Raw genomic sequence first — 19,982 nt, 5'->3', positions numbered from 1 at the left:
CAGATGAAGGGAAAAAACAAAGATCAGCTTGATCCAAAACTTTTATAGCTCCCAAAAAGTTTTTAATTGTTGACGTTCATTCAACACTGTTCCTGTAATATGGTCCACTTGAGATTGGTATATACCTCATTTTTTGTCTCATATTATAAAATGATCTAGAAAAATAGATGAACGGCATGGATGCTACTTATACATCAGCCATTGGCTGGTGGCAGGGGGAGTAGCCAATCCGTTTCCCCAACGCGACAGGGGTAACAGGTAACACCTAAGCAGCTCCCACGCGTCCTTTCGGACGAGCTTGTATTTCTTTTTTTATTATTGGGATACGGACACGTTTCATGGGCACCAACCATTGACTGGGACTGTCCACGTAATGAATCGAGCCGGTTAAGGGGTCGGACAGGCCATCGGGACTCACTTTTATAGAAGGATGAATGGTGCATGGTTTGTTGCCATAAAGCGTGGAAAAGGGCACTGCTCTCCAGTCTGCACTTTAAAAATCTGGAAAAACGCTTGCTTACCGCGGGCTACCTCACTTTTTGTAAGGTGGAGAAAACGACTTAAACGTTCATGAAATCCATGCCGTCCATCAGATAGACCATTTCTTTATTGCTCTTATTACAAAAATAAAGTTGATTTAAAACTAAGGTCGGCCATACCAAACGAATTATAGATGATTATTATAAATTCATGTGGTATGGCCCACCTGAGTTTTGGAATACTTTTATTTTTAGGATATTATTTCATCCTGATGATTAACATAAGATGAATGGATGGGATGGCATGTACACCAATCCATTTATGTACACGAAACTAATGGCAAGTGTTTCATCTTAACTTTTTCCTGTTCTGTGGCCCATCTGAGTTTGGATCATCATGAATTTTGGATTCAATGGTTAAAAAGAGGCAGTGTACCTGATGGACGGGGTGGATCTCATGAAAGATCCAGCCACGTGACTCTCGCTTTCCAAGACATCCTCTGCATCCTGGCTGTCCATCTAGGAGAACCCACTCTATTATGATCTGTGTCAATGTGATGGCCCATATTGCTTGGCCATGAACAACCACCGTACTGAGGATGTACGGTAGTGATTGATGTTATCCATCCAGTCGACCCTCGTTGGGAATGCCACTTGTAGAAGAGTCTCACATGTGCTTTCATCCATAAGAGTAGGAGTAGATTGATGGTCCATTTTTCGAAAGAGAAGTCGGCAGTCACGGATTGCACCTCCAAGGAACTTCCTGCAACAAGAAGATAGATAGGACCCACCATGATGTTTGTGAGAAATCCAACCCATCCATCCATTTTTCCCGATCATGTTAGTGCATGCGCCCAAAAAGAGGCAGATCCAAAATTCAAGTGGGCCACATGATAGGAAACAGTGAGGATTAAACATCCGTTGTTGAAACATTCATGGGTCATAGAAGTTTTGAATCAGTCTAATATTTTTGTGTTTTCAGTTCACCCCAGTAAGAATGTATGGCCCAGGCTAATATTTTTGTGTTTTCGGGTTCATCCCAGTAAGAATGTATGGCCCAGGCTAATATTTTTATGTTTTCAGTTCATTCCAGTAGGAATGACTACACTTGAGTCTTGGATCTAACTTAATTTTGATGTTTTAATATGATCTAACGAAATAGATGGATAGGTGAATTTATCACAAACATAATGGTGAGCCCTACCTAGCTTCCAGATAGGTTGTTGCAATCAATCCGACTGGACCTTCATGACCGGCCTACTTTGATACTCCATCCCTCTTAATCACTTTGATTGGATAATCTAACAATCCAATTAGTGATTTAAGAAATCAGTTTGCTGGGATAATCCGTTCAAATTAGTGTGGTGCGACGACCCTTAGCAGTTTTAGAAATTGATGGTTAATTTAGTCTGAGCAGGAATTATCTTTACAACTGATTGGGAATAAGAGAAAGTGAAAAAAATAGCTTAATCTTGTAAAAATGAGAGAGAAGACGGTAGAAATATAGATCACGTGAAATACATTAAGAGTAATAATAGAGAATAGTAAAAGATAATTAGATAAGGGAAAGATAGAAAAGCTATATTTAGAAATAGGGGTGCACATCGAACCGGTAGAACCATGGAACTGGATTGGAACGAACCAAAGGGTCCGGTTTGGTCCGATTATAGAGTGCACCGGTTCCAATTTCGGTTCCAAAAATTAAAGAATCGTTTAGTTCGATTTGGTTCCAGTTTGGGGGTATGTAGAACCGAATCAAACCTTGATTCGAACCGTGAATCCGAACCGTGGATCTAATTCGTGAAACTGAACTTGGAACCGAACTGTGAAATTGAACCTGGAACTATGAATTTACAATATATTTTAGTTGTATATTTGACTCATGATTTATGGCTTACAATGCACTCTTTGCTTGTTTTTATAAATGTATTTTTCACATCATATACAATATCTAAACCATTCATCAAGTGGATCACAATACGAATGGACATGGGCACAATTATAAAATAGAACATGCAATTGGTCCGGATTATAAAAAGCGCAGAACCGTGGAACCGAACTAGTTTTCACGGTTCGGTTCTAGTTCGGTTCTAGGGTGTTAACGGTCTAGTTCTGGTTCCAAAAATCCTAGAACTGTAAGGAACAGTTTGGTTATGGTTTAACCCCAGAATCGGACCGAACTAGACCGTGTGCATCCCTATTTAGAACTTATCAAATATAAAGCCTTGTAAGAATATAAGGAAGAAAGAAACCATAAATTCAAATTACATTGTATACTATAAACTTTTTCACTCGATTAGGACATATGAAGTGAAAAAAACTTTAAGCAAGATGAAGACATGAAAAGCCCTTGGACAAGATAGTTTAACAATAGAAGTTTGGAAGTATAGGAGCGATGCTTGCTTTGTTTGGTTGACAAAATCGTTCAACAAAATTAAGATAGTGAAAGAAGTCAGATAGGAGGAAAATTATTATATTACTATTTATAAAAATAAAGAAAACATGTAGAGTTGCACTAACTATCATTGGATTAAATTTATGAACTATACTATAATTCTTTTGGAGAGAGTAATTGAGTAAAGACTACGACATGACACGAATGTATCAACTTTTTGTTTCATGCTTGGGAGGTTTATCACTGAAACTATTTTCCTACTTAGATCATTGATGAGAAATGTAAGGAGAGAGAAGAATCTCAACATGGTCTTTATTGACTTAAAGAAAGAATATGATAAAGAGTTCCTATAAAGTTAATTTGGTAATTACTAAGAAAAAAAGAAATATTAAAAGAATAATATATTAACATTGTTATGGATATGCATGAGGGATACCATTAGTAGAAAGGCAAAAGAAATCCCTATAATTGTAGGCTAAAGTAAATGGTTAGCGCTGACCTTGTATCTTTTTATATTGGTTATGGATAAGTTAACGAGGCATTTGTAAAAAGAGAACTCATGATGTGTTGTTTGTAGATGACATGGTTTTAATTGACAGGACAGAGAATATAAGCATAAAGCTAGAATTGTGAATGTTGCTCATGCAATTCAAGTTGGGTGGGAGATATGGAGACGTGCCTACGAAAGTTTTATATAATCGTTTATGTACCATTCAATCAGAAGAGAAATTTCTTAGGCTAGCTATAAGACTAGGCATACTTACGGCATAAAACGTTGGTCAGAGGATGTTGGGCTAGAAATTAATGGCAGGCATCTTTATCCCCACCGTTTCCTCTGGTGTAGCCCCACCTGAGAATTTGATCTACCTCATGCTTGAGCACGTCTTAAAATAATCTCACAAAATGGATGGACAGAGGGATGTAAGGCATACATCATGGTGGATCCCACAGAGCTTACTGCTGCAGGAATTCCCTGCAAACCCTGGCTGAAATGGATTGGCTGGGCGGCATGTTAAACAGGCCATAAGGCAAGACCGGAATCCTCTATCAACTTGTTGTATGAAGGGGGGTAAAACACCTGAGTTCTGTGGCCTGGGCCACACCAAGGGCAACCCTAGGGATGGTAGGCCTCAAGTTAGAAAATGTGGCCTACATACATCAGCTTTGTAAACTCAGAATCGATACCAAGATGTCAGTGTTGAAATGAGGTTATCTTCACTCAGTCTGCCACTTGAGTTGTGGATCAGAGTGTTAAAAAATCACAGTTAATGTGTGTATGAAAACATTCTCATGTAATCATTTCAAGTGGGCCCATGATGCAATGATCGAAACTATGGACAACATGCCTTCCTCGGGCAGTTCATGAGCCAAAACTCCCCTGAGATAGGAAATTCTAACTCTTCAACAGGTGGCAATGAAGTCGATGGTTAATAAAGAACGCACAAGCATCAGCCGAATAATGGATCTTCCAATCTGAGGGATTTCTTGTACATGGGCTATCCATAGTGGGACTTATCATATTAATGGTTTGGATCACTGAAGCAGGGTCTACTACTACAAACCGAAGAACAAATCATCCTGTACAATCATTATGCGAAACCATTGTTTAATATATGAAAATTGAATCAGGTCATCCGATTATTGTGATTTTCACATTATAAAACAGGAAACGTAAACAGAACCTGATAGACAGTCCAGATTGATCACTCGGATTATCCACGTGTCCCAATCCAAGCTGTAAATTATAATGCTGTGAGGGCAGTGCATCCTATCTCTAAACCATATTAATTTCTTTCACTATGTGTAAGAGCAATGATCCAATATGACTTCTTGCCTTATGACAGTGCAAATTCCTGTGGGGCCCACCTGTGATCACTAAGACTGTTGGATAAGAGAGAATCGACAGTGATGAAATGCACATGGCCCCAAAATCAACATGATCACAAAGCAATCCAATAATGGGAGAGTGAAACGGAAGATGTTAACAAAAACGGTTTGCAGATGGTGATTGGATGGTGTTTATCATCTGATCATGGTGATTCTAGGACCATGAGCGCTCCATTACGGACACCTATCAAATGCTCCAATATAATCTTACGTGGCCCCACCAGGATCCCACATATGAAAGTTCAAGGGAATAAGAAGAATTCATACTGGATCATTGCTCTGTGTAACATTCCAAATGATCAAGGTGATTGTGGGGGTGTTTATCATCTGATCATGGTGATTCTAGGGCCATGACCAGTCCATGATGGACACCCCTGAATGCTCCAATATAATCGTATGTGGGCCCACCTGGATCCCACAGATGAAGGTTCAAGGGAATAAGAAGAATTCCCACTGGGTCATTGATCTGTGAGTCTTGTGTAACATTCCAAATGATCAAGGTGTTTTTTGCATCTCCCTTGTTTCATATTTTATTCATGACTACTACATGAGGAAATAAAAATACAATGATATCTTGGACAAACAGAAGTATATTTGACTTTGTTTTTTTAATGAAATCTGCACAGGGTCTGCTGATTATTTTAGCTAACCTCTTAAGAACTAGCACCACCAACCGCAGGATGTGTGCCAGCAAGCCACCTCAGTTTTCCGGCTACAAAAATACATGACGATCTTTGCCAATGACCAACTTCATTCTCTGCAGATGGGCAGCTGATTATCAGTTTAAGGGCCTGTTTGGATACCACCAAACGACCACCTATGAAGCCTATCATCAGTTGTCAGTTACTAAAGAACAAAAGACATGGAAGGGATCCAAAGCAAGATGCAAAACACGTGAAACTCTTTTACTCTCACACTATGAGGTGGATGAAATATAGAATGTTCAGTGGCACTTCTGTTCTGCCCAACAAGCTGTACAAGTGGGGCATACTTTCTGCTCAGCCAAATCATTTATATGTGGCTCCATGGTGAAATGGGAACACCACAGAATATTTCCCATCTCTTGATCCAAACCTTCTGATTCAGGCCTCATCAGATGCGGACCATCATTAGTAGGAGAACATGGTAGGAGGAAATATTAGAGAATCCATCCCAAGATGGGGTCCACCAGATCAATGACTTGGTTACCAAAAGGTAGGCCCCACCGGAACCACTGCTGGGTTGAATTTTAAAAATTGCCATCTCTCAATGGTGTATAATCTAATACCACTTTCAAAAGTATGGCTTAAGAAAATCAGTGTAACCTTATGGGCGCAGAATGTGATTGTTGAGTCCAATAGCCATCATCCCACTTGTCACGAAATCCATCGGAATGAGAGGCAAGACTGCTGATAGTAGCAACATACATCTGCTCTATTGACTCATCTGGAGGTGGGAGGCCTAACCGATCAATGAGCCAGTTCTTGTACTCAGACTGTCATCATAGAGAAAGAAAGTCATGGACGACAGAAAACCCATATCATGCTTTGAATGAGCAAGCCAATGGATATGGTAATGAGAACCTCAAACGGATAAAGAATATGTGTATAGTGTTTTGGCCTCCCTGCCGCTTCCATTCTCACATACAATTCTTCAACAGATGCAAGCATCTCCTCTTCTGTTGGTAGCACCACCTTGCCGGATAAAACATGGGCCACCCACTTGGACTGTAACTCAAATGAAAGGAATGGGATAACCTGGCAGCAGAGAAAGGGGGCTTCTTCACTTAATTATGAATGCAGTTAAACAGTTAAAGATGGATTTGGATTACTGGTGGCTGGTAAAACAAGGTAAGAAAAAAAAAATAATAATAATAAATAGACAATGTAGACAGAGAAAGCACCTATGGATTCTGTAGGTATGGAAAACTGCTGATTCCAACAGCATTTCAGTTATTTGGTCTGGAGTGTTGTTTTCTATGGAAATGTTAAAAGGTTAATGGTCAAACCGTGAGAGCAGTCTCTCATAACTGTGGAAATCGATATTTAATATGTTTTATGTAAGAAATCAGTATCCCTGTTATTTAACGAAAACCTTGGAAATGGAAATCAGTTTCCATGCTTTTTTTTTTATTTTTTTTCCAAACAAACGAAAAGTAGATTTTCTTCAAAATTCATTTCTTTTCCAAACTTTTCCACCTTCCCAAACAGGCCCAAAATTACAAGTAATACAGAATGAGCCCATAACGCTCATTTATACTCAATTTAAATGAATTTCAATAACTCGATTTAATAAAGAGGAGAGAACAATGTGGGGCAAGCCCACTCCATCCATGAAGAGCTCGGCCCAAATTTACCATTTTGATCATCCAACTTGGAGCGCATGGTTTTGCATTTAGGTCAGGTTTTGGTCGTCGTCAACTGTCAGTAGTAAGATTGAGCCGACCCAACTTTGGTCATTCTGTCTTTATTGAATCAATTTATTATAATTTGATTCAATCATCGTTGCCGAAATTTACCTTAACACTGATCAAAATGACACAAGAACTTACAGTACTAGCTTCACAACCGATCAAGCCTTTCTTTCATTTCCAACAGAAAGAATTAAAACAAACTTTGAGCCCTCTGATACACAGGCCTGCAATTCTTAAATACAAGATATCTACTATAGGGAAAGAGATTCAGAATCGTACAGCAGAATAATTTTATAAGCTGTTTGCAGTCTGTATCATTTTCAAAATTACCAAGTTAATTTCTTATCACAAGTACTTATCACAGGTAAAAATTGGGACAGAAAGTGTTCAATTCCTCAAACGAAAAGGAAAACAGTGGCGAGCATGACTACCTATTGAACATATTAACCAACCTTGTTAGGTATTCCCACAAAAGAGAGCCAAGGAGCCAACCGTGGTGGGAAAACATGCTTATATAGAGGTCCAACACGGTTGTCGTCAATGCTTACAATTCCATTTGTTTCCAGAAAGGGGAAATGGTAGTTGTACCTGAAAGAAAATGATGATTCAAAAGAAAATTTACGATAGAAAAGGCCAGTATGCTCAATGTGTAAGGCCCATCAGCTTACCAAGTCTTCACACCAGGAAAAATCCAACTTAGTGATTTCTTCAACATAGAGAGCCCTAGAAGCTCCTGAATGGAGGTATGCTCTCTATTTACAGCAATCAGAACCACTGATCTGTTAGTTGACCATGAGGACAAACCACATCCTAAAAATCACTGTGATTTGATAATCCTAGCATCCAACCAGTGTAGTTTTAACCAATTGCATGTGGACCATTTCTTTCTTTTTTGCTAGACCGTTTTTAGTCACCAATTTTTAACGCTGACGCAATGGCTCATATAGTTCAATCGCTGCACTATCTGATCTATGGCCACTTCAGACAGTGGCCCACCCGATCAACGGTTCTGTTTGCCAAGAATGCAACAATTCTATGAAATGCCAGTAATTACTGAGCTTCCATCTCCAAGAGGAACTTGAAAGCCCCATCAGGCCCTCAAAAACATAAATATGGATTGAAGAAAGAAAATGGAAGAATTGAAGAAACTGATAAAAGTAGCTTTAATACCCTGTACAATGGAAGATGACATCTGCAAAAACTGATGATCCATCATGAAATAGCACTGAACCGTCTTCATGAACAGACTTTATCTGCAGCAAGGAACCCAGATTAGTGCCGAACCTTTGTTCCTTCATGCCCGCTCTGATTTTTATATCTTCAACATAATGTTTCCAATGGAAAAGCTTGTTGTGTGACGCCTTATTGCAGGTGTTTTCATTATTGTATCGACGCATGTATCTCACCCTTGGGATACGGAAACACAACGGGTATCACATGGGATTATATGACATGTATTGCATAATATAATGCCGCTTTTGGGAAACATTGGAAATTAGTCGATTTTTCAATAAAAGTTCAGGAGATGTTAAAAAAGACATTAATACACACTTAGAACTCAAAAGATCACAAAAATCAAGAACACATGATAAGTTTCTTTTGTATAGGGTCCTAAACTATGCACTGTCTAAAAGAAACAACGCAACTATATTTAAAAGCAGTTCATATAATTTAAATTATAGAAGACATGTATAAAAACACAAACGATACATTTAAAAACCAAATATGTCCTGCAATGTATGGTGCATTTGTTCAAAAAAATATATTTTTTAATAATTTAAAAATAAATTTATTTTTGGAAATAAATAAATGAGTATGGAAGATGTTAAGATTAGCATACACTCATAAATACATAAATATAAAGCATAAATAACATCTAGTCGATGTAAATTTTTGCAAAAAAATATTACTTATTTATTTATTTATATATTTTTTAATTTAAAAAAAAATCAAATTTCCAAAAATTTCCATCAATCTATAGATCAACCTCAAAGCACTCTCTCATGCTTTTTCCACACTCTTAACTACAAATTGAATTGGGTGAAATCAAAGAAATTTAGAAATTTCCCCAAATTCCCCCCTTTTTGACAAATTCAAAAATCGTAGGTCAAAATCAATGATTGAGCATTCAAAACATACAAATTCATGGATTACTAACTTCAACGTGAGAGGGTAGGGATTGTTATATTGCTGGTAGTGAACTCCAGGTTATTATGTAGCGAGGTGGAGAAACCCGATCCACCGACGCAAGTGAGGAGGATACCATCATTTTGGTATTCCACATATTCCAAACAAGTAAATAAGAAATTAGATTACAAGCAAAAACTCATCGATCAGGTTTCTAGTACCCCATGCTCTTCAATCTCGATTCATGCACCCAAATCCTATTTTTCTCTCCAAACAAATGCAACTGATTAATCAAAATCCCTTAGCAAAGTAATCCCAACAAGAATTTAGAGAAAATCATTTTTTTAGATGAATTATCCAAATTTCTCAGAATGGGACCGTTCCAAGGGTGATATTGTCAATATGTATAAACACTATCAGGGAATTTATAACATCGATATTTTCATAATATCGCAGTATATCAATATATCGTAGATTCATTGTGATATATCAGCAGATACTAAGAAGTTTCCTAACTGTAACCTAGTTTCATATCGGCAATGTGCGATATCGAATAGATCAGCCAATACTATTGGTACTACAATCACCATAAGGAATTATGTTGTGGGAACTATAGGCCATAGTAAGAATAAAGGGGTCAACATACCATCGAATGCTGCCAAATATTATCATGGTCCTCCAACTTTGCAACTTCAGCATCTATGGATCTTGATGTTAGATGGACTTCTTTGGCTAACTTTGAAATATCTCGAGAGATGTCCAGGGCACTAGGTCCTTTTCCAATTAAAACTACAATCTGGCCAACAGAACTTACAATTAATGTTAAAGAAAAACCAAGTAGATGCAAATAATAATTAAAGCTTAATTAACTCTCTGTGTGTGTGTGTGTGTGTGTGTGTGTGTACCACATTACTTTACATCAGTGAAATCAATGCTGATAGCTATTTATCATGGCATCAAAGCAAGGTATGGATTGATAATCTTGGACCAACAAAAGAAGACTGAGGAACCTTTCAATTTAAATGCAACTCGTCATGCTCACATAAAGAAATCCTATTCCATGGAGTTTTAATGCACATCAAGAATTTCATTACTTGCTTGGGTTTCAGTTACTTTAGGGCGTTGTTCGGAGCATCCCTGATATTATCCTTATCTCTAGCTCGACGATATAAATAACATGGTACCAATAACATTAGTAGTCTCACAAATTCTAGATATCAGGGTTATATCACTAAGTATCGCCAATATTTTCGACTGTGTAAATTCCAGGTGTCGCTTGTATTATTGATATCGTCAATGTTTTTGATTGTGTAAATTTCATGTGTCTCTTGTATCACCAATGTATCGATATCACTAATATTTTTTACTGTGTAAATTCTAGGTGTCACTTGTATTGCCAATGTATCGGCGATTTTTCAATAATATCGCTAACGTATCGGTATCGCCAAAAATCTATTTATTAAAAGCTTCCCTTAATTTTTTTCTGGCACATGGTTGTTCACACTCCGAGTATAGGGTTGCGATGTAGTAATAATCTCGGTATGACCGAGGTCGAATCCATAGGGACTGAACCTTGTGTGTAATCTGAAAGTAACTAGAACTAGAACTAGACAAAGATGTAATCTAAACCAGAGGAATTTAAGAGAATAATAATGAATTAAATAACTAAAATTTGTGAAATTCAAAGGTGGGAAACTAGGGTGTCAAGGATCCACCTATAGAGGTCAGGGAAATCTATGCTTGATTCATAAGCGCAACTAGATTCAGAGTCACATCTTCATCTAGTTGGAAGATATTTCATTAAAATCCAAATCTGAACTTCCTTTGATCCAGTTTTCAAGAGAAGATAGGTATGAGAATTAGAATTAATTCTATCACAAAACCATGCCCATGAGACAAAGCAAACAACAGAATTTAGTCAATCTACATCCAATCTAAGGGATGTATGAATGTTAGGAAGGATTTTGTCATCCAACCATGCCTAGGAGACAATGGTGAACAACAAGGTTTCCAAATTCACAAACCCTATAATACTAAGAACATGCTCAAAGCTATCGCAAATCCATTGTAATTGAAGTTACAACAAACCACAAACCATTAAAAACTGAAAGCATTCCTTAATATCAAACTACAATCAAAAGAAAGTTCAACTAAAGTATGAATCAAAGCATAGAAAACCATCCATTACGCTACAAGCTTCACCTCTTAGCCCTAGCTAAGAGGTTTAGCTCATCATAGGCATGACGAAACTAAGATCTTTGAAAGTAAAGATATAAAGAAAGCATGAAAAAGGAAGAAGGAGGAAGGTTGATGAGGCCGGCCAATTCTCTCTCTCTCTCTCTCTCTCTCTTCTTGGCTTCCCACGTCCTTCTCTCTCTCTTTTATTGGTTGGAGAGGTGCTAGGTCGGTTCCTGCGAAAGCTTTACGCACTAGCAGTCGTGTGCGCAAAGAAAACGCAAACATCTTGCGTTTGAATAAATCTTTTGGCTGAAAGATCCCCCCCCTCTCCCCCCCTGAAGGTTCTGGACGGTTTGGATCACCCATCCGACCACAAACAGTGGCCCACGACACCCCGCAACGTCCGGAAAAACCAGACGTGCGTTTCTTGCGAAAATTCTTGCGCTGTGATGCTCGGTGGGCCCCACAGTGATGTTTTCTGAAAAATCCACCCTGCTCATTAGATTCCTGGCGAAATTTCAGTTGAAAAGGAGTGATTTTGGTCGAGTTTTGGTACGATCCACTATATCAAATCAACTCGTTGTTCATCTCGCGTTTTCTGGCGATCCACGTGTGTACGTGTGCATGGGGCCAAAAGACCACCATGGTTAGGGTCGTCCCTACCCCTGGGAGCATATGGACGGTTTGGATCATCCGTTTGGATGATGGGTGGGGCCCACTATCAAAACCCAACCTGATCAGCGTCTCTCGCTGGACGCTGGACGTGTGAGAGAGAAGGGGACGGGTCAACACCCATTTGACTGGCTGTCCCGGTCCAGTGCACTCGTGCACTGTGCACAGGCCTGTCCAATGGGGTCCACTCGTGATGTGTGTGGGAAATCTGCTCCATCCATATGTTTTAGCGCCTCGTTTAAGGGGTTGAGACAAAAATTGAAGCATATCCAGATATCAGGTGGGCCCCAGATCAGTATTTTAAGGGCTGATTTGTCCGTTGGGCCACTTCCACAGGGATCCAATGGTTGAAATTTGACGTGTACGGTTAATTTAGGGTCCTCAGGACAAATATAAAGTTTTGAGCCAAACGGATGGTGGGAACCCTGTGATCTTGCATTTTTGACGACTTTGAGGCCACTTGAACTTCAATCACTTGATTCTCGGATCTCTGGCATGTAAATTCTTCGATCTCGGTCCCCTGAGGTCCGTCCCTTACATTGGTGACTTCTGAGAATTAATTTCATGATTTTAGTACCCTTTTTCAGTCCGGGCTCCTAATATCATCTTGCAACAAAAACACAATTAAAATAGGACGTTAAGCATCATCATGTACTAAAAACAAGCAATAACAGGGGTCTAATATACAATATTTGACTCTCAACAATGGTCATATCCAGTGTTCAAGTTGTTGATGATAATATCAATCATACTGCGATATTATCATTATCGCAACATGGTGATATCGAGACCACAATCTTTCATTTCCTTTCCAATTGTCGACAATTTCTCGGCGAAATATCGTGTGTTGTCGATATTTTGAAGTATCGATTGATGTTTGGATGGATGGATGGGATAAATGGGATTCTTGGATTAGCTTCTTACGATAGCACATGCTTTTAAGCCATTGTTAAATGGAAACTTATTATGTGTGCATTTATTTTTATTTTTATTTTTGCAATTTATTTATTCTTAAATATGCAAATATGTGTATTTTAGCATCACTTAAAGTTTCACTGAAAATTCCACCATTTTCCCCATGTTTCCCCACATTTCCAGTTATCGGCGACATTGATATTGTTTTTGTATCCTCGGCCAACGAAACTTGTAGCAATACTGATACTTTGAACACTGCTTTAGGATTTGTTTATTTTGCCCATTTCCCTAGCAATGTAAAGTTATTACATCATCATTACTATTTTACCACTGCCAAACCAAGCATAGGAATGGTCGGTCTAATGCAAATGTATTCAACAGACAAGTAATTTGTAATCATCGCATTTTTTTTTCCATATAACTACTGTAAAATCTCCAATGCTAGCAAATTTTTATGCAATTACTGTAAAATCTCCAATCCAAATAGCAACACCAGTTTATTTTGAAGTAATGTAAAATAACAATCATTACGATTTTACCATGGATAAACCAAACAATGTAAAATTGTCATTATTGTGTCAAGTGTAGTTGTTGCCAGGAGACGGGAAAAGTAAGTTGTAATTATTGACCATTTCCTTTACATTACTGCAGTAATGGGCGAAACAAACAGGTCCTTAATCAAAACTGGTTAATGGAGAACTCACTGTAATGTGAGAAAGTTCAACTGGTCAGCATCAACACCAGAGGACTGCAATGTGAGCATGAAAACACAACCTTTTTACTTGCAAGCATTCGGAATTGTAGGATAATCTCAACTTGAAGGGAGTATCAGTGTGCTGATTAGAAACCATAATACTTTCTCAGAGCAGGTTAGTCATTAAAAAGTTTATTTTCCTTATGTGTTTTAACCACATTCCCCTTGTGCATTTCGGTGCATGACTTTGTATCAATGAAAAACTTTAGTAGGCTTAAGCACAAAATTGGCCGAAACCTCACAAAATAAACTTATCTTAAATAAAGCAAGATAAGCCTTCAACATCTTCAAACTGCAAGAGTCTACCTTGATGAGAAGAGCTTCATTCTCATAATACATCTAGTGAGTTGTTTGTTCAACAGATTACAATGGAACGCGAAGGAAAAGCAAAACGCACAAGAAAAAAAAAAGGATTTTACATGCTTCTTCGTGGTGTGTGACAACATTCCTGGGAGAGGACAATTTGAGAGTTTTCACTATATAGAAGTTTTTAGCACAACCAAGAGCAACCCCTAAATGAGGTTTTATGTAGATTTAATTCTAATCCTACTCAACAGGGTACATATTTCCTACACAGGAAATAACCCCTGAAAAATTTGGTCTGGGAGCACTTCCAGTTATGCCAACTATATAGTACACCCACCAATTAGGGCAAATAGAATACAAGACGTCTGCATGCATTGCAACACGACTACACGAGTAGCCTTAAGATGGATAAAACACAAATTCTGAATCATCCAACAGAAGCTGGCAGCAAACAGCTCTTATCAAAGATGGAATCATATGTTGGATTATAGACATCAGAAGAGGGGAGCAGGATGTCGAACGATACAAGTATTAATAGCTTTGAGGATTATTAGTCACTAATAAAACAAAATGATGCACTGCATTCACATGAAAAAGAAAAATCAATGTAGTGCAAACATGCACTGCATTCACATGAAAAAGAAAAATCAATGTAGTGCAAACATACATTAGTTCAGTATGGGATGAAGTATTAGACAGTTCTCGGTTTATAGCTGTGGATGGTGTTTTGTAGAATCTAAGATTAACCCATCAACAGAGTAGATCACACTCCCAACTTAAACTAATTCGAGGGTTTTATAGTATAAAATGGATACAAATTTAAGTGATTAGCAAGATGTGAGCCTTTAAGCATAATGAAATTGCCATGATAATGGTTTCTTGGGAAATGGTTCTCTTCACGACAGGAAAATTCTTCCTAATATCTTTTGACATAGTGGATCTGAAAAAATGGGCATGATTCTGAGGAAACAAATAGAAAACTACTACAGTTTGCAGTAACGATGTTCCAGACAGTGTAGAGGGATTAGGAAAATGTACCACTTCCAATCTTATTTTGTCTCCAGAAAAAGAACAATGTGAAGGAACAAGACCTAGGTTGGATTGCTTGGCTTTGTATTTTGACTTGTATCAACTAACCATATCATCATCTCAACTTTGTAGGTTGTGTTAGAGAGAAAAGAAAGAAGAAAAGAAAAGAACCACAGCCACATATGATTAGATGGAGCAAACTGAAATGAAGATAACAAGGAACTAGAATTAGTAAGCACTGAGTTTCAGCAGATGGCTTAAAGATGGATAAAATGATGAACCAGGGCAACATAATACAATGTCCATAGGACAGATAATGAATCTATCCAATGGAAGTTTCAAAGGCCAATCACCATGTTGTCATTGACAATACCAACAGGAAAAACAATAGAGATTAGGCAAATGAGACTAAAAGTATGCCCATCCACTTTTTGGACAACGAAAAGAACTAAATAAAGGAATAAATTGCCGCTTGGGACAAGATGGACGGCATAGTAGTTGGAACAGTTATTTTAGCTTTTGGCTCTACTCAGAATTGCAGTGGCTTGTCCAGGAAGGATTTGTTGAGACATCGAAAGGCAACAAAACATTATTAATCGGAACACTTAAAATGACAAGAACAAATGAAAATAACTAATAATAGCAAATCGGCACTGAAAGATGAAAATAATATTGATTAGAACTCCTAAAGAACGGTCCAATCAGAGGAGTGCAAACCATGAGTTAAAACACAAATTTCAGTGCGCGACCTGGTCAGATCTGAGTCCAGATCATACTGCTACTACCAAGACCACTCAGATGAGTCACATCCAAGTCAGCCTGTGACTTTAGTGTATGGATAAGTCATGCTATGAGACTTGGTCGAATAGGAATTGTAAAAGAGATTAATAGTATACATTACAGCTGCAGTGTATCTATACTGTATATTTGTATTGCATCGAAATATACACGTCTTGTAATTTTTGCTATCCTTATCTCATTGTGTCTAAGGTGTAAAGGTCATAATTGTAATTGGTCATTATAAGTGTTTTGTGGAAGCCCCAATTGGACTTCACAAGTTTTTCATGTGCATCTCTATGCCTTCTATTCTCTTTCATCAGTTTTAAATCTTCTGTCTTGATTTATCGAAGTACTGCTCCTAATAGGAATGAGTCCCAATCAATTCATCCGAGTCAATGAGTTCCTATTACGTCTTTTCTAAATAAAGCCCCAAAATCATCTTGTCTAGGGCCATCACCGAGTTAGATGTGGTCAATTTGTCATCGAATGAGATCACAAACCATGGGGCACACAACCTCACAAGGGTACATGGATCTTACTCTTCGCTAAGTAGAAAGGAGGACATGAGAAATTAAAACATTTAATTAGAGTGGATCGGAGACCAATGATGAAGACTAAGGGGAACTGTCAAAAAAAAAAAACAATAAATGAACACGTTTTTAACCCTACTATGAATAAATCAAAATATGGGTCCTTCACTTCATCACTCTCATATGGGATAACCAGTTTTGCTACTTTGGTAGATGATGCAATATTTCCATATTAGCTCCTCTTATGCACATTAGCCTTTTAATCAATAGACATGACAATTATGGGTGTACACCAAGTCGAACCGAGTCAAGCTGGCCTCAACTCGACTTGGCTCGGCCACTAGCTGACCCCAGCTCGAACTCAGCTTGGCTTGGTTCGGTCAGCAGCTCGGGCCAGTTCGAGCCGAGTTCAAGCCAAAATCGAGCCTCTGCGGAATTTTCACAAACACATGCTGTGCACTTTCAATTTCTCACTGTATGTAAAACAACAACTGTTTACAAGTATTTTATCAAACACCTTGTAGGCAACAACAAAATCAAGAAAAAATGGTATTTGCTTCATATACATACCTTCCTTGCCACTAGCCGACACTTCGTTTAATCATTTCATCAAACACTTGGTGAGCAACATCAATATCAAAGTAACCGAGATCCGGTTTGAAATTTTTTCGAGCTCAAAAAATCAGCTTGACTTGGCTCGAACTCAGCTTCGAACCGAGTCGAATCGAGCCTTTTCGAGTCGAGTCGAGCGAGCTAACCGAGCTAACTCGGTTCGTGCACACCCCAATGTCCTTTTGTTTTTATGTTAGAAAGTCCTTTTATCCATTCAGTTGTCTTCTTACCGGAACATTCAAAAAACACAACCTTTCCTGCCATGCCATTTAAATCTAGAACTCCAAAAAGTCGAAAGAGGCAGATAAATGAGAAAAATACATAATTAAGTCTAATAACAGGAAAATTCCACACATAACAACGAGTGCACGTTTGGATGCTCGATTGGACTGAATTGCAATAATTCGATCAAATATAACAACAAATGAGGACCAATCCATAATTACAAATCCTTGCATTTCAACTTGAAACGATCTGAATTGCTATTTGGAGAACCAGCCCTTCATTATGAATGGAACAGGGCTAGCCCGACTTTTATTCATTTCCACTTCATTGAATTGAATTATCGCAATTCAATTCAATCGGGCATTGAAATGCAGTCTGTTCACCAAACCTGGTCCACGAATGGGTCCGGAATCCGATAATTGTGGCTGTGTATCTGCTTTCCAGGCCACTTTTCAATGCCTGTGGCATGTTTAAATTATTAAACGTCAGCATTCAAAATCAAGAACAAGAGAAATCTCAACCGTTGGTCTTCGAGTAGACCTGGAATCTCAGCGACCCGCGGATCTGTGTGATGTCCCGTACAGACAACGACAGCCTCGAAAATCTCCGACTCCGGTATCGAGTCCGATCCTGGAGTCTGCCACTCCACGACCCACTCGTCTTTCCTCATTTCAACGGAGCTGACTCGGACGACCTCTGCGTCGAACCGGATCAGCTCAAGAAGCCCGAACTCAGTCGCGAAGTCCTCGATGTAAGCCAGGACCTCTTCGTGGCGTGGGAAAGTTCTGGAATCTCCGTTCCGTGTGGCAGTGAAAGGGAAATCCAAGAAGCTCATGACCTGTCGAGGGAGGTTTGTGCGGAGCGAGAGGTAGAGGCTGCCGTGCACGATTTCCCGACTCGGGTCGAGCCCGAGCGGGTCCGACTCTACCCTTGGGTCGTAGACCCACGTGCCGCCGATTCGGTCGCTCTTCTCGAAGACGACGACTCGGTGGCCTTCTCTGACGAGCTCGCGAGCAGCGACGAGTCCGGACACGCCCGCGCCTATTACGGCCACCTTGCAAGAACGCGCCATCAGAATGTGACGCTGATTTCCTGCGACAGCTTGTGGCAGAAAGTTCCTCGCTCGGAAGCTACGTGGGGTCCACCATGATGTTTGTGAGAAATCCACCCTGTTCATTCGTTTTGTCAAATCATTTTAAGAAAAGAGAAATAAAAAAGACGGATCGAAAAGTGGACCACGAGAAGAAAAGGGGGAGGGGGGAAGAAATGTCTACCGTTTAAATCTTCCTGGTCCACCTTGGTGTTTATCTTATATCCAAACCGTTCATATGGTCATTCCCACTTGGATGAACTGAAAACATTCAAATTTCTTAGCGTGATACAAAACTCCAGTGGTCCTATGATTGTTTCAACGGTGGTAGTTCAATTCTTACTTTTTGCTCTCGCGTGGCCCACTTAAATTGTGGATTCTCTTCATTTTTGGTCCCGTTTGCTAAAATGATCTGTCTAAACAGATGGTCGGGGTGGATTTTTCACAACCCACGCTTGTGCCCCTCTCTCCCTATTTATCTCTCCCAGCGAGGTCCCTTTCTTGCCAGGGTGTACACGAACCGAGCTAGCTCGGTTAGCTCGCTGGACTCGACTCGAAAATGAGTTCGAGCATAGATCGAGCTAGCCCCGCTCGAGTCGGATCGAACCCAGCTCAAATCGAACTCAGATGAAACCAGTTCGTTGACTCGATTACTTTGATACTGATGTTGCTCACCAAGTGTTTGATGAAATGACTCCAAGAAGTATGGCAGGTGGCAAGGAAGGTACGTATATGAAACCAGCACCCTTTTTTCTTGATTTTTATGTTGTTTAGAAGATGCTTGATAAAATACTTGTAAAACCATTGCTGCTATCTCAAATACAGTGAGATTTTGAAGGTGCAATCCAAGTGTTTGTGAAAATGCCTCAATGGTGAACTCGGCTCGAACTCAGCCCGAGCTGCTGACCAAACTGAGCCAAGTACGAGCTAAGGTCAGCTAGTGGTTGAGCCGAGTCGAACTGAGGCCATCTCGACTCAGTTCGACTTGTTGTACACCCCTATTTGCCACCTCCAGCTCAATCTCACCCAACGACACAATCACATGCAGTATCCCTCTGGTCTCTCCCTCTCATAAAAGAGATCAACTTTCAAAATCATCACATCAAGATATTTTTAATAAAACTTAAAATAAGATTAAGAGATTTAGAGTTTTGTTAGTAACAAAAAATGATAGTTGTCTACAAGTGATATGCCTCCAAGTTGAGAAAAACTCTCAGAGGTGACCGACTTTGAGACATCGACATGGGACGAACAGTTTCACTGACTTAGAGATGGGCCACCAACCTAAGCCGTTAGAGGACGAATCTTGGTAGGAGGGGACCTGCCCTACCAAGAATGTTTATGACGCGGGTAAAGAACCCGTGGGGAATGAGCTTGAGCCCCAAGCTCCCCAACATCCCAAGCTGATCAAGTTGACCACTGCTAGAGAGGCGGTATGAAAAATTCAGAGGGAATCTTGACCCCGATTCGAAAGAGAAGGATCCATCTTGATCTCAGCTGAAAATCAGTCTGATACATTCGGACTCGGCTGAATATCACTCCGACAAATCAAGCATAAGAATCCTGTCAGAAGAAGAACTCTCTAGTGTAGCACATTAAAAGCCAGTAGTT

General features: G+C 39.3%; 1 protein-coding gene across 2 annotated transcripts; it reads right to left on the bottom strand.

The window, feature by feature from the left end:
* Nucleotides 1-5,199: 5,199 nt before the first annotated feature.
* On the bottom strand, nucleotides 5,200-18,424 carry LOC131248327 (flavin-containing monooxygenase FMO GS-OX5-like). Of its 2 annotated transcripts, none has more exons than XM_058248574.1 (8): nucleotides 17,822-18,424; nucleotides 17,670-17,740; nucleotides 9,927-10,076; nucleotides 8,324-8,406; nucleotides 7,606-7,741; nucleotides 6,324-6,497; nucleotides 6,066-6,235; nucleotides 5,200-5,587 (listed from the first exon to the last, which is right to left on the bottom strand). In XM_058248574.1, exons 1-8 carry the CDS (start codon nucleotides 18,351-18,353, stop codon nucleotides 5,545-5,547), a joined length of 1,359 nt encoding a protein of 452 aa, XP_058104557.1. In that variant the 5' UTR covers nucleotides 18,354-18,424; the 3' UTR covers nucleotides 5,200-5,544. The 2 variants fall into 2 exon arrangements, with proteins under 2 accessions (XP_058104557.1, XP_058104558.1); XM_058248575.1 differs by having other exon boundaries at nucleotides 5,200-5,518; nucleotides 17,822-18,418.
* Between the last annotated feature and the right edge of the window lie 1,558 nt (nucleotides 18,425-19,982).

This window comes from Magnolia sinica, chromosome 6, assembly GCF_029962835.1.
Source record: "Magnolia sinica isolate HGM2019 chromosome 6, MsV1, whole genome shotgun sequence".
Taxonomy (NCBI): domain Eukaryota; kingdom Viridiplantae; phylum Streptophyta; class Magnoliopsida; order Magnoliales; family Magnoliaceae; genus Magnolia; species Magnolia sinica.
Note: the sequence above shows the minus strand (reverse complement) of the source record. Positions and strands in the feature narration are given on the sequence as shown.